General features: G+C 41.5%; 2 protein-coding genes across 3 annotated transcripts; both read left to right on the forward strand.

Moving 5' to 3' along the window:
• The first annotated feature begins 139 nt into the window (after positions 1–139).
• Positions 140–3,741, forward strand: LOC139605631 (serine/threonine-protein phosphatase 2A catalytic subunit alpha isoform-like). The gene is made up of 7 exons (XM_071457279.1): positions 140–274; positions 723–932; positions 1,013–1,186; positions 1,279–1,368; positions 1,516–1,677; positions 2,662–2,780; positions 2,918–3,741. The coding sequence occupies exons 1-7, from the start codon at positions 173–175 to the stop codon at positions 2,988–2,990; spliced, it is 930 nt and encodes a 309-aa protein (XP_071313380.1). The 5' UTR covers positions 140–172; the 3' UTR covers positions 2,991–3,741.
• A 729-nt stretch (positions 3,742–4,470) lies between these two features.
• sfxn1 (sideroflexin 1) lies at positions 4,471–13,060 on the forward strand. 2 transcript variants are annotated; one of them, XM_071457278.1, is made up of 12 exons: positions 4,522–4,628; positions 6,084–6,181; positions 6,431–6,600; positions 6,702–6,872; positions 7,294–7,392; positions 7,504–7,579; positions 7,942–8,027; positions 8,195–8,322; positions 8,508–8,557; positions 8,830–8,879; positions 9,962–10,009; positions 10,198–13,060. In XM_071457278.1, exons 3-12 carry the CDS (start codon positions 6,437–6,439, stop codon positions 10,292–10,294), a joined length of 969 nt encoding a protein of 322 aa, XP_071313379.1. In that variant the 5' UTR covers positions 4,522–4,628; positions 6,084–6,181; positions 6,431–6,436; the 3' UTR covers positions 10,295–13,060. The 2 variants fall into 2 exon arrangements, with proteins under 2 accessions (XP_071313378.1, XP_071313379.1); XM_071457277.1 differs by lacking the exon at positions 6,084–6,181 and having other exon boundaries at positions 4,471–4,628.

The raw sequence follows: 13,060 nt of genomic DNA on the forward strand, positions 1-13,060 counted from the left end.
GCACTCGTTTTTCACGCAGCATCGCGCCCGCATCGCGTCCACGCACGCAGCGAGCGGACCGCGGAGCCTGGCGGAGAGCGACCGGGCCACCGAAGACGAGACGAGGAGAGGTTTTCCCCCCCGAGGAGTCATCTAAAAGCTGGTCGGCTCGCTGGCTGACGGCAAACCAGGCATGGACGACAAGTCATTCACCAAGGAGCTGGATGGATGGATCGAGCAGCTGAATGAGTGCAAACAGCTCACAGAGAATCAGGTCAAAGTCCTGTGCGAAAAGGTAAGACGAGCTGTCGGCACCCGTCTCTAGCCTCCGTGATATCTCTGGGCTTAGCAGACGTGTGGTCTGGACGTAAGCTAGTGCATGTGGCCTTGCTTTGGAGAGCACCATTTGGCCGCAGCTACATGCAGCGCGTTGTTAAAGGGAGCCCACTCGGGAAGAAGATGGAGAGGGGGGGGGGGGGGGGGGGGGCTGCAAATGTTTTCCCGAGCTACGCCCACTCTTGGTACCTCTTCACCACCGGAGTGCACTGGCACCATCACAACAAACTGTATTATATTCCGCTGCAGCCTTGATGACCATTCATTCATTCATTCATTCATTCACTCATTGGCTTTGATACGCCTTGTTTACAGCACATACCCACTGTACACACCTACACTGCACCATACTGTGTGTTACCTGTTAGTCAGCGTCATCCTGTGTTTTTCTTGGTCCTTCTTTTAAGGCCAAGGAGATCCTGACGAAGGAGTCCAATGTGCAGGAGGTGAGATGTCCAGTGACAGTCTGCGGAGATGTCCATGGTCAGTTTCATGATCTAATGGAGCTGTTTAAGATCGGAGGGAAGTCTCCAGACACTAACTACCTCTTTATGGGGGATTATGTTGACAGAGGTTACTACTCTGTGGAGACAGTCACACTACTGGTTTCTCTGAAGGTAAAAAAAAAAATGTTTTAAAAACTTGCAAAGTGGCAGATTACTGTTGCATTTTATTTATAGATACATTTTTTTTGTAGGTAAGGTTTCGTGAAAGAATCACAATTCTCAGAGGGAACCACGAGAGCAGACAGATCACACAGGTGTACGGCTTCTACGACGAGTGCTTGAGGAAATATGGGAATGCAAATGTTTGGAAGTACTTCACAGATCTGTTTGACTATCTGCCCCTCACTGCACTAGTAGATAACCAGGTGAGACTGTTGTATCCACATGTGCCTCCGGTGATAGACTCTTTATATTTATTTATCATTTGCGTATTTACACATATCCTCCATTCTTCTAGATATTCTGTCTCCACGGAGGATTGTCCCCTTCAATAGACACACTGGAACACATCAGAGCGCTGGATCGCTTGCAGGAGGTTCCTCACGAGGTAAATTTAGTCCATGTAAAGTCCACAGTGATGTCACAAGAGGTGCTTGCTGTCATGGCATTTGGATGTGAAAGACCTTTATGTTAAAAGGTGTCCAGGATGTGTTTAGCAGTTCTAAACGGCACTTGTATTTCCCTCCTGTCTCAGGGTCCCATGTGTGACTTGTTATGGTCAGACCCAGATGACCGCGGTGGTTGGGGCATCTCACCCCGTGGTGCTGGTTACACTTTCGGGCAGGACATTTCCGAGACTTTCAACCATGCAAACGGCCTAACTTTGGTCTCAAGAGCCCACCAGCTGGTGATGGAGGTACTTTAACTTTCAATTCAATTCAGTTCAATTTTATTTGTGTAGCTCCAAATCATAATATAACTTTATGTACACTACCAGTTTTAGAATCCCTCGATTCTTCCGGTTGTTACTGAAATGTACATTGTGTAAGGCCTCACTTCTTCTGAAATTAATGCATACAACAAAAAAAAATATTAAGGATAAAAAATTACTAATGGAATCTTCTTGTTGAACTAAATTCGATCAAAATTTCTGACTCATGCAGCAGCTGAACAAACTCACGATGTTCTTTCTGCAATGGAAATGAAACATGGTTTGGAAATTTTGTTCCAACACTGTTGCAAAAGTTCCCACAGATGTGTTTCACCTGTAGTTTGTAATGCTGACCTTCTGTCCAGTTCATCCAAACCAGAGCGTGGGGTTTCAGCCTGGAGACCATGCTGCTCTTCCACCACGTGAAGATGCTGTCTAGTTCTTTTCTTCTAATGTTTTTGGGTCTTTGTCTTGCTGTAGGATGAACCCCTGACCAACCGGTCTGTCTTCCCTTGTAACTTGAGTTTCCTCACCACTCTGATAGCAATATACGGTACTACTTCTAAATAATGCATCAGTGGATGTAGTAACACCATTTGTTCCATCACCGCCTTTTTACAGACAGAGGGTTTGTAAACCAGCAGAGGTTGGAGCACCCGTGGGAACTGTTTGCACTAAGTTTCAAGGCTTCGTTTACTTTCATTGCTGCAAGAAAGCTTTTCTGTTATATTTAAATTTTTAACTAACTTGGACAATTTTCCACTTACATTTGTGTCATTTGTTATTCACTGGACTTAAACTGCTTTTTTCAATTAAAAACTGGAAAAATGGGGGTGTTTTAAAGCTTTTTACTGGTAGTGTATTTGCTGAAATAATTCATTTTTTTCGTTGGAGACACCGCAGATGCTGTCAGGACATTACATGTTGTGAAATGTAAGTAATTAACATGCACATAATCTCTTAATCTAGGGTTATAATTGGTGCCACGACCGCAATGTAGTGACAATCTTCAGTGCGCCAAACTATTGCTATCGTTGTGGCAACCAGGCAGCAATTATGGAACTTGATGACACATTGAAATACTCATTGTAAGTAAAGCTTTTTTTTACTATTATGATATTAACATAAATATGTGTCTGTCAGGAATTTTGGCACTTCGTCTTTCAAGGTTATTAGTAGTGACAAAAAATCTCAAGTCCTGCCCCCCCCCTTTTTGTTTTTTTAGCTTACAGTTCGACCCTGCACCACGCAGAGGAGAACCCCATGTGACGCGGCGTACTCCAGACTATTTCCTGTAAAGATCACTGGTGAGGATGGCAACAGGTTACACAGAGGCTTGACAAAAGAAGTATTCATTATCCCATGGACCAAAAAAAAAAAAAAAAAAGTGTACCATAATCACAATGAAATGGAAACATCACATCTAGTTAAAGACCACCATCCTTTCAACTTTTTCCTCTCTGTGCATGATGTTTTTATTGCTAGAAATGATTGCTACTATGAACAGTACCATCACAATACCTGCTGGTTTGTCAGGAAAAATGAATGAACTAATGCTGAGAATAACGACTTATTGTAAGTAATCTTTGTTTTAGGGTATTACTGATGACCAGAGTGTGTTGACATATACGGTATAAAAGCTGAATCTTTCACTTGGCATGGCCTCAAATCAAAGGTTGCAGTAAATATAATGTGAACTTTTTTCTTTTTGTAATTGAAGCGCAACTGTTTATTTTGTGAAGTGAGCTGATATAGGGTTAGATGTCGGAAATGAATTTGTTCTCTTTGCACTTTTGTATTTGATTTTTATCACATGACACTGACAGACTGCGTTCTTTTTTATACCCTGTTAGAGTGTGAGTCGCTCTCTTTCTGCTCTGCTGTCTCCTATGAGAGTTAATGTAATTCATTTAAGCAGGCAATATTGGTACAAATGACATCGGTTGTAATAATAATAATAATAATAATAATAATAATAATAATAATAATAACTAAATGTTTTGCAGCCACAGCTACACAAAATAAAGACTGAAGTTGCTTCGTCATGTATTTCTTCTGGGTCCAGTTTGTGGCGTTATTTCTAACAGCTCTTATGAGTCTCCACTAGATGGAAACGCACGACCCAAAACAGCCGATGATCAGCTCAGATACGATCACCAGCCTCTGATGTGCAGGATTAGTGTGAATGTGCAGGGGATTGGGTAATTTATTTGTTTATGTTTTTTATTGTATTTGATCTGTGATTGATTTGATTATGATTTTTCAAACCTGAACGGGACAAGACTGCGGATTTTTATCATGCCACTCCAAGCCATATAGGCAACTGATTTATTTTTTGTTTTATGAGTTCTTGTGTTTAAGTATTTATCTATTTTTTTTTTTTAAATATAAACCAAGGAATGTTTTTTTTGTTTGTTTTTTTTTATTATAAGGACACAAGACATTAATGTCAACTATTAATGGAAGTGTTTAGTGTGTGTGTGTGTGTGTGTGTGTGTGAGCGCGTGTGTAAACCCTGCAAAGTTTTACCAGTTATTAATGATTTACTGCCTGTGAATCAACGTGGCGAAAATGTCAGAGCATTAACGGATGTGGTGCTCAGAAAATAAAAGCTTCAATTTAAAGGACGAAGTGAAATCCAGCTTAATGTGTCACCTCAGATATAGACCCGAGATTTTACTGTTTTATAGAAGAGTGGAAGATCTTACATTTCCAGAGCTTTTTTTTTTTTTTTTTTTTTGTAGGCACTTAAGATGACCACTCCAGTGTTTTCCAGTGTACATTGCCTCACGGAGACGGGGCTTTTACTTTCTCCGTGAGGCTCCTGACGCTGGGGGATGTGCCTCTGTGCGCTGTGCTGACGCTGCTGCATGTAAAATTAGCTGTCTGCAGCCTTTCAGGGACACCTCTTGCGGACCGCCGGAGCCCACAGTGCAGTAAGTAACCTCTCTACATTTTCAAAACGAAGCAATCGAGACATCGACGTGAAATTGAAGAAAGAAAAAAAGATGTCCAGTGTGCACCTGTGTGTCAGAAGAGGGAAACTGTGATCAGACGTGTTCGGCTCCTTGGAAAAAGCCTGCCCAGACGTGTGGATGTGGCAGGCTGATACTAGTTGAATCTGGGGCGCACAGCTGGACAGATGCTGTGTCTGATTAGCCGTTTCCAAAATGTCGAACCCGGTATATTTATTGTTTGGTAAAGGTGTCGGCGCTTTGCTCGGACGCAGAAACACCTCCAGTGACAGGTCCAGATTTGACTGGTCTACGTCGGGTCGAGCAATTGACCGTGTCCAGCCACAGAGCCAGAGAGCAGCTTGTACAATAGATGTCAGATGCACAAGAACTGAAGGTGAAATCATGAGATGCTGCCTCCGGTAATCAGGCGATGTCTTTTGATTGTGAGGAGTTTGTGGTATCGCAGGTTAATGTGCAGCCACGCAGGCCGCCTTTGATTGGCTCAGAGTGAGGGGCAGAGGAGCGCAGGGTTTATAGATCAAAGGCCGCATCAGTCCAAAGTTCAGTCCTCTGATATCACCTTCATCAGGCGCTCAGCTTTGTATTAACATGAACGTTATGAACATTTTTTTTTTTTTTTTTTTTGGGGGGGGGGGCAGGGTCCTGCAGCCTCTGCACAAACCACCTCACAGTGACTGGGTGTTTTATTGGATGAGCTGAGAGAAGGGGTGTTTTGTTGCCATCTCGTGAGAACCCCATGCAGTTTAATTGAATTTAAAGAGACAGCGCGTCGTCTGTACTACACGGCGGCCGGCAAACAGCAGGCGTCTTTTTCTGTTTTGTTGTCAGTCCAGCAGCCATCTTTGGTGCAATTTCAGGTGGAGTTTCATCGTCCTTACACAGACCCTCGCTTAGACTGGCTGCACTGTGGTGTCTCCCAGTGGAGCATGGAGCAAATGGTTAAGAACCAGATCAGACTGGGTTACAGTGACCCCCCCACACACACTGGGAGGAAAGAGCATGCTGCAGGCACATTCACAAAGCTGATGTTTTTGATAGTGCAGTGTCTATTCATTGCAGGCCAGTCTTATCTAGTTCCAGGTTGTGGAATCATAAATGCATAAAGCTTTAATGGGATGCATGACCTAGTGTACTTAACTCACATGACCCCCATGCAATTTGTAGTTTGGCGATAGAAATAAGAAATACCTTGTTAAGCTATTCACAGTTGCTCACAACATACATGCAAAGCTCTTGTCACTTTGCAAGAGCTGCTTTTCAGTCACAGTCTGGGGGGTTGGTGTGTGCCCATAATAGGGCTTTGCAGTTTAGTGCTTCACAACCCTTGTGTCAGGTCAGCCGTCACCATAGCAACATTATGCTGAATTAGCAGCATGGCAATTCAGAGAGAGACTTTTTTTTTTTTTTCACCAGTCCTTCACTGACTTGTGTCTGCAAGAGAAAACAAGGGCTGAGGGGCTGTAAGATCCTGGGGCGAGTGCTGGAGCAGAGCCCTGGATTCCAGGAAAAATGTCAGTAACTATCAAGCCTAGCGCCATGCGGCTATGAAACACAGTTTTTGAGATAACTAATCCTCAATTGTTGATGATCCAGTATGGGTAGCACATGCTTTAATTCAGCATTTTTTATCTCAGATTGCCACCCCAGCTTCCATCTATTTACCTCAGTAGAAGGAAAATCCTTGAATCATCATCCATATATAATATACTGTTCACTGACAGAAACCTTACATAATTATTGGAACATTTTCCTTTCCCCAGATAAATATGGCAGCAGAGCTATCCACTTCCATAAACATCAAGGAGCCCCGGTGGGACCAGAGTACATTTGTAGGTCGGGCTAAACATTTCTTCACTGTCACAGACCCCAGGAACGTCCTCCTCACCAACGAACAACTAGCCCATGCACACAAAATCATCACTGACTACAGGTAAACCAGGCTGCAGCTACAAAGTCAGTTGCAGCTTATCAATAACCAAATATAAATCGTTGCTGTTATTGGATGAAGTTGGCTTCTTTACCATCTTGCAGGCAAGGTATAGTCTCTCCAGGACTGACTGAGGATGAACTGTGGAGAGCCAAATATATTTTTGACTCTGCTTTCCATCCCGATACTGGGGAGAAGATGATCCTGATTGGCCGCATGTCAGCGCAGGTTCCAATGAACATGACGATCACTGGATGCATGATGACATTTTACAAGTGAGAACTTGGTTTTGGAGAATGTAATCAGACTGTAACATCCAACTTAAACATTACAATGTTTCATTACTGCCACTTTTCCTAGTACTACTACTTAAACCTTCACATTACTAATAGGCCTTATTCATAGAGAATATTTTGACATATTGCAATTGGAGAATCATGGGTGTAAATAATTAAATTGTATTTAGCTATACTTGTTTCTAAGACAGTATAACTACAGTTTAAAATATGAAATGCCAGTGAATCTTTACATATCACTGACATCTGGCAAGAGGAATATTTTTGTAAGCCCAGTGCTCAGCATGCCGGCTGGAAAATCCACCTTCAGCTGTAACGTAAACCTGGTAAAATATAATCTTTTCATCTGCACCTCTCCATTGATCCTTGATTATAACTCAAATTTTTCTCAATCTTGCAGGACGACCCCAGCTGTGTTGTTCTGGCAGTGGATCAATCAGTCTTTCAACGCAATAGTGAATTATACCAACAGGAGCGGCGATGCTCCGATCACAGTCAGGTAAGGGACAGACATGTTGGCGCTGACACTGGCCCCAGTTAACCCTTTAGTTCAACAGTTTTTGTGTGGACAGTTTTTGTGTGATGTGACCGGTGACTCTTTTGTTTGCAGTCAGCTTGGCACAGCTTATGTGTCTGCCACCACAGGGGCAGTTGCCACCGCTCTAGGACTAAATGCACTAACAAAGGTATCAGTTCATCTAACCCCATTCCACATCTCATTTTAATGCATTGACTTCAGCCGCATGGGTGTGCCGACGTGAAGTTAGCCACGCACAAATAGTCTCTTTGTCATAGCGGAGCCATATTATTTACAGGGTCATGCTCTGTAATCAGCATGTTGTCATGCCAGCTTTTATAGTGACTTTGTGTTGGTACATCCTGATTTATGGTAGAAAAGTCTTCACGTACAGCATCTGAAATATAACCTGTAATAACCTTAGACCTCTACTGGTCTGAAAGGTGAAATTGGTTGTGCTGCCAGGATACAGCATAGCCAAGCGTTTCATTTCTTCCCTCCTGTTTTTATGCCTCCTCTCTCCTGCTGTAGCATATTTCACCTCTGATTGGACGGTTTGTTCCATTTGCTGCTGTGGCTGCTGCTAACTGCATCAACATCCCACTGATGAGACAAAGGTAAGGACTAATTTCCACACCTAGTGGCTTTGACCTTCAGAGGACACGACACTAATGATTAAAGTGTCCCTGTGACAGAGCACTTTAGACCATTTATCTCAGTAGATATAATAAAAGGTCGTTAGGATTCCTCCTCTGATTTAATTTGCTTTGCTCCTTGTCTTCAGAGAACTTCAACATGGCATCCCCGTAACAGATGAGAATGACAACAGGTTAGGAGAGTCGACAAAAGCTGCACAGCAGGCTATCTCTCAGGTTGTGGTCTCCAGAATCCTCATGGCCTCTCCAGGAATGGGTACGAACGTCTTTGTATCACCAGCTCATTTAGACGCCTCCTGTGAGGTTTGTTAACTCCACTCTGCCACCTGATGGCATCTTTTAATTAAAAACAAAACACAGTGCAAAACCACCAACTTTGCAATTCCTTTGTTAAATTTGACTTGACAATGCATTGCATAGTAATATTTTGTGTCTTTACAGCTATTCCTCCATTTCTAATGAACCATTTGGAAAAGAAGGCCTTTCTGAAGGTAGGCATATTCCTGTATTAGTTGCATCCTTTAGGACACAAACTACTGAGGAATGCACCTGCTGCAGCATTCTGCATCGGTCCATCATTTAAAATACCATGAAGCTTTAAACTGGTGGGAACCCGATCTTCCGCACCGTCTCTGCCACTTGGCTCCTTTTAGTAATCACACATCAGAGGAATGAAAAGCACTGACGACATGAGGCCACTCTAGTATGGGAATTCACCACTGCTTTTGTGCCCCTCATTCGTTTTTCTGCCTGGTCTTTTCAGAAGTTCCCATGGATGAGTGCACCTATTCAAGTCAGCCTGGTGGGATTCTGGTGAGTCGTCAGCGATGGTCCACCTGATAAGCCGCCATGTCAAATTCCTTTGAAATTTCCCGCAAAAATTTTTACAACAAGGATATGGAAGCTCAGTAATCTAAGATTTATATCACTACATGTTTCTGTTCAAGTTATTGTTAAGCTATCTCCAGGAATCATAAGATCTGTTAGTTCTCTAAGATAATATCATGAAGCTCTCGCTGTAATCTGGTGCCTGGTTTTTGTGTGAGTTCAAAAATCTAATGGTTGGCTCAGTAATTCAGTGGCGTGAACAGTAAACTAGTAGCGTTTGTCAGCACACAGATTCTCACAACCTTTCTGGATTTTCAGTAATTTAAACAAACATACCACAGATCCTGTTCCTTTGTCTCCTGAAACATTCTGCATATATCTTCCCTCATCTTTCACTGACGTTCCCTGGCCCCACTGTGTGACGTAGACCTCAGAATAGCCAATTGAAATCATGTGTAGCAGTCGTTTAGTTCTGCTCTACTGAGATGACATTGATGTGAGCAGCACAGTGTGTTCAGTTGTGAACTTGAACGCACACAACACAGTAGGACTGCGACCACCGGCTATTTGATTGATATGCAGGTTATTTTCTTGATTACTGAATTAAATCAAACTTTGTAAAATGGCTGCAACTAACAATCATTGTCACAAGGGATGAAACTGCTGATCTGGTCAATGAAATATGCCCATCACAAGGTGATGTTTTGAAATTGATGAGTTCAACACAAAGACATTAGATGTACAATGGTGTGAAACAGGGAAAAGCAAGAAATCCTCACATTTAAGAAGCTGGAATTTTGTAATGAAAAATTAATTAAACGATAAATTGATTATTAAATAGCTGCTGACTAACTTCCATTTGATCAACTAATTGATGAATTGTCTAACTGTTTCAACACTGCAGCACAGATTATAAAGAAAGAAACAACCAGCTTGCTATGACCACACAAATGAATGTACCCTAACTCTTGCCCACTGGGAGTCTTTTTAGACAGTTAAATGACATTAGAAAAATAAGTTCTGGACTGTATGCATGTGTGTTTCATAGATTTGAGTTTCTCTTTCAGCCTGGTGTTTGCGACTCCATTGTGCTGTGCATTGTTCCCTCAGAAGAGGTGAGCGAAATGTCTAATCTTGACACTGAGATGACAGTTAACCAGTCAGACTTCCGCTTTTTCTTTAGTTGAATATATGCAGAGTTTGCATGATCCTTTTCTGCCTGAACTGTTGCATAATACGCCTACAGTGTTTGTGTTTGACCCGTTAACCCCTGCAATTTCTCCAATTCCTCTCCCTGATCCAGCTCTATATCAGTCAGCCGCTTGGAGCCCGAGCTGCAGGAGAAAATCCGGGCCAATCACCCAGGAGTGGAGAGGGTCTACTTCAACAAAGGGCTATGAGTGTGCAGCCCCCTCATCCAAACACTGCCATAACACAGCTGCAGGCTCAGTCCTCGCCTCTCTGCCAGCCCTCCTCATTCAGTGTGCCAAAGTTAAGTTTGTGTCTCCTCATTTCCACCATTCAGATGGGTATCGGAGGACTCCCTCTCTCAGTCAGTCTCTTTGTAACGAGATGTTTGCTTTTGTTAATGTGACTTTCTTGTAACTGCTAAAGAAGATTTTCTCCGATAGGGCCGGATGAAAAGTATGATGTGCATCACGACAGATATAGCGGCCCGAGTAAGATTATTTTTAAGTGGACTCTTTTTTTTTTTTTTTCCTGTGCAGTACTTTTTGAAGTTGGTCACTTGCTGATCATATGTTGCCACCAAATCATTTTTGTAGTCTCCTACTGAAGGTTGGCAGGCAGTTTATTTTGTACCTGCATTACAACTGATCACAATCAGATCTTAACACTTATCAGTCCTCTAAGAGACCTCTGCAGTTCATGCATTTGCCAAATCTTGTACTTACATTTACTTTTAGACCTCTTATCAACGATTACAACCTCGGTCTCTTAACAGTGTTGTTTTTCACTTTAATTCAAATCATTTTGCCAAATGAGTGACATTCAACAAGCCTTGAGGCCTCTTGACATCTAATCATGAATCTGAAAGCAATTCTCCAGGGATCCACCCTATAAAATGTGACACTATGATGGTGGTAACCATCGATGGGCCAACACGGTGCTATTTGATGTCTTAATAGTCGGTGTTTGTCGTACTATTTATTCTGCTTGTCAAACATGCATGAACAAACCACTCTTCATATGAGCATCATGGGATTTAACCATGGCTTCTTTGAAAACTAACTTTTCTGTATATTTTGTCACACTGAGGCTACATTCAGGAGAGCCGAACGGCGGCAACAAAATGTTATTAATGATCATTTCAACAAAACACTCTGGCTCTCGTTTCTATAATCCCTAATCTCCAGTAGTTAATCAGGATTTTCTAATCACAGTATTTGAGCCCACTAAAATTCAGCCACTCATTCATGCCTTACACAGACTTGTATGGTATGTGTCTTCTGTACCTTAATGCAACATCCTAAGAGGTTTGATTATTATTGCACAAAGTGGCACATTTTAGATCAATGTGGCAGTTTTATCATATCGTTTTAATGGTGTTATTGTACATTTATATGTACACTTGGTGGTATGTTAGATATCGATATCAGTGTTTGGAAAAAAAAATGCCAACGTTCTTACCATAGTATTCTTCAAGACAAGAATTGTATACAAAAGGATCCATATGACCAATATGGTAAAATAACTGCAACATCTCAGTCCAGTGGAACATCATGCAGAATTGCTTTGGTCTCATCCTGGTGAGTTTGAGGGATGCAGGAACTCCCAGCTAAAACTTGGGTCAGCAACAACCTCCTGCTTTGTGTTTCATTGTATTTTGTTCTCAAGGTGAGAAATATGTGCACCTATGTTATCACGTGCAGTTACATTAGCACACACTATCACAGAGCTGTGGCCAGGTGAGCAGATAAAGCAGGTGCAGTCTGATGTTGTAACTTTTGTTCTGCACCTGTGCCGCAGTAGTCAGTCTTCAGATGATAATGTCAGTCTGGTCTGTTTCGTCACAGTTGGTGTAAACTCTGTCATATCAGCCTGACAAACAGTTTGCACTCATCCAAAAGGCTGCCATCCTTTTCATCTGGCGTATGAAGCCGATGGCCTCAGTGCACCGCGTCAACAGCTGCTGTATTTTACTGCTCAAAGTTAAACTGTAGGCCAGTTTCATATCAGAGAGACTGTACAACAACATGTCAGATTTATCATTAGATATTTTGAAATCAGGGATGAGAGTGAAAACAATGGAGTGAAGCCACATAACTCACACGAAGTATTTAAATCTTTGACCAACCTATCCTCATTTTGAAACTTTAAATGATTTTAAGTGTATTTTAAGGACCCAGTGTATGTTGAAATCATTTGGTCCAATTAATGCAAATGTTTACATTTTAAATTTGAAACCATCAAATGCTTGTGAAATGATTTGCTTTCATTGCATCTTCTGCTCATCATGGTGTGTGATTACCGTAAGGTGTTTAATGTTTAATATACTGTAAATCTACTGATACATATATATATATATATTGCTGTAAAAGTAACTTTATTTTAGGTGGTTGGTGTTTCCAGAGAGAGATGTTGGAGTCAAAGCTGTTCCCTAGCTGGTTTGACGTGAAGTTTGTTATTCTAGTGCTCAAGGTAACTGAATGTAGCATTTTCCAATTACAGCTGTTTTATGGTGCGTTAGTCCAGAAAAGCACAATGTTGCAACATATTTCAATGCTGCACATTTTTAAAACTTGTTAAACATGTTCAGTTTCCTGACCACGATGCTTTCCAGTAAATCATTGATAAGATGAATTAAGAAGAGATAATAAATACTAAACTTGTCCTTTGGTAGACATTATTTCTGAGCATTAACCTCTGACTGTGTGAGATGATGAAAATTAACCCCCCTTTAATGTGTTAGAAATATTAAATTAACATGTTCACAAGCTTCAAACTACCAAATCAAATGGAAATGTCACTACAGCCAAAGCGATACAAATCGACTTGAGAAATAAAGAAGTCATTTACAATTTGCATTAATTGAAATGAATATTTTTAAATAGATCACAATAAAAGGTATTTGATTGTTTTTCAGTACACTGGGGTGATGTAATGTTTAGACTAACTGGATGAAATAAAGTTGATGAAAACTTTTA

This window comes from Trachinotus anak, unplaced genomic scaffold, assembly GCF_046630095.1.
Source record: "Trachinotus anak isolate AG129_WGS33_773 ecotype Australia unplaced genomic scaffold, CSIRO_AGI_Tana_v1 ptg000021l, whole genome shotgun sequence".
Lineage (NCBI taxonomy): Eukaryota > Metazoa > Chordata > Actinopteri > Carangiformes > Carangidae > Trachinotus > Trachinotus anak.

What these genes read in the sequence shown, in the direction of transcription:
- sfxn1 (XM_071457277.1), top strand. Translation starts at nt 6,437, where the DNA reads ATGGCAGCAGAGCTATCCACTTCCATAAACATCAAGGAGCCCCGGTGG. An exon ending in GATGCTCCGATCACAGTCAG is followed by an intron (nt 7,393 to 7,503) that starts GTAAGGGACAGA and finishes TTTTGTTTGCAG; the next exon opens with TCAGCTTGGCACAGCTTATG. An exon ending in CATGGCCTCTCCAGGAATGG is followed by an intron (nt 8,323 to 8,507) that starts GTACGAACGTCT and finishes GTGTCTTTACAG; the next exon opens with CTATTCCTCCATTTCTAATG.
- LOC139605631 (XM_071457279.1), top strand. Translation starts at nt 173, where the DNA reads ATGGACGACAAGTCATTCACCAAGGAGCTGGATGGATGGATCGAGCAG. An exon ending in TCAAAGTCCTGTGCGAAAAG is followed by an intron (nt 275 to 722) that starts GTAAGACGAGCT and finishes CCTTCTTTTAAG; the next exon opens with GCCAAGGAGATCCTGACGAA. An exon ending in GACACATTGAAATACTCATT is followed by an intron (nt 2,781 to 2,917) that starts GTAAGTAAAGCT and finishes TTGTTTTTTTAG; the next exon opens with CTTACAGTTCGACCCTGCAC.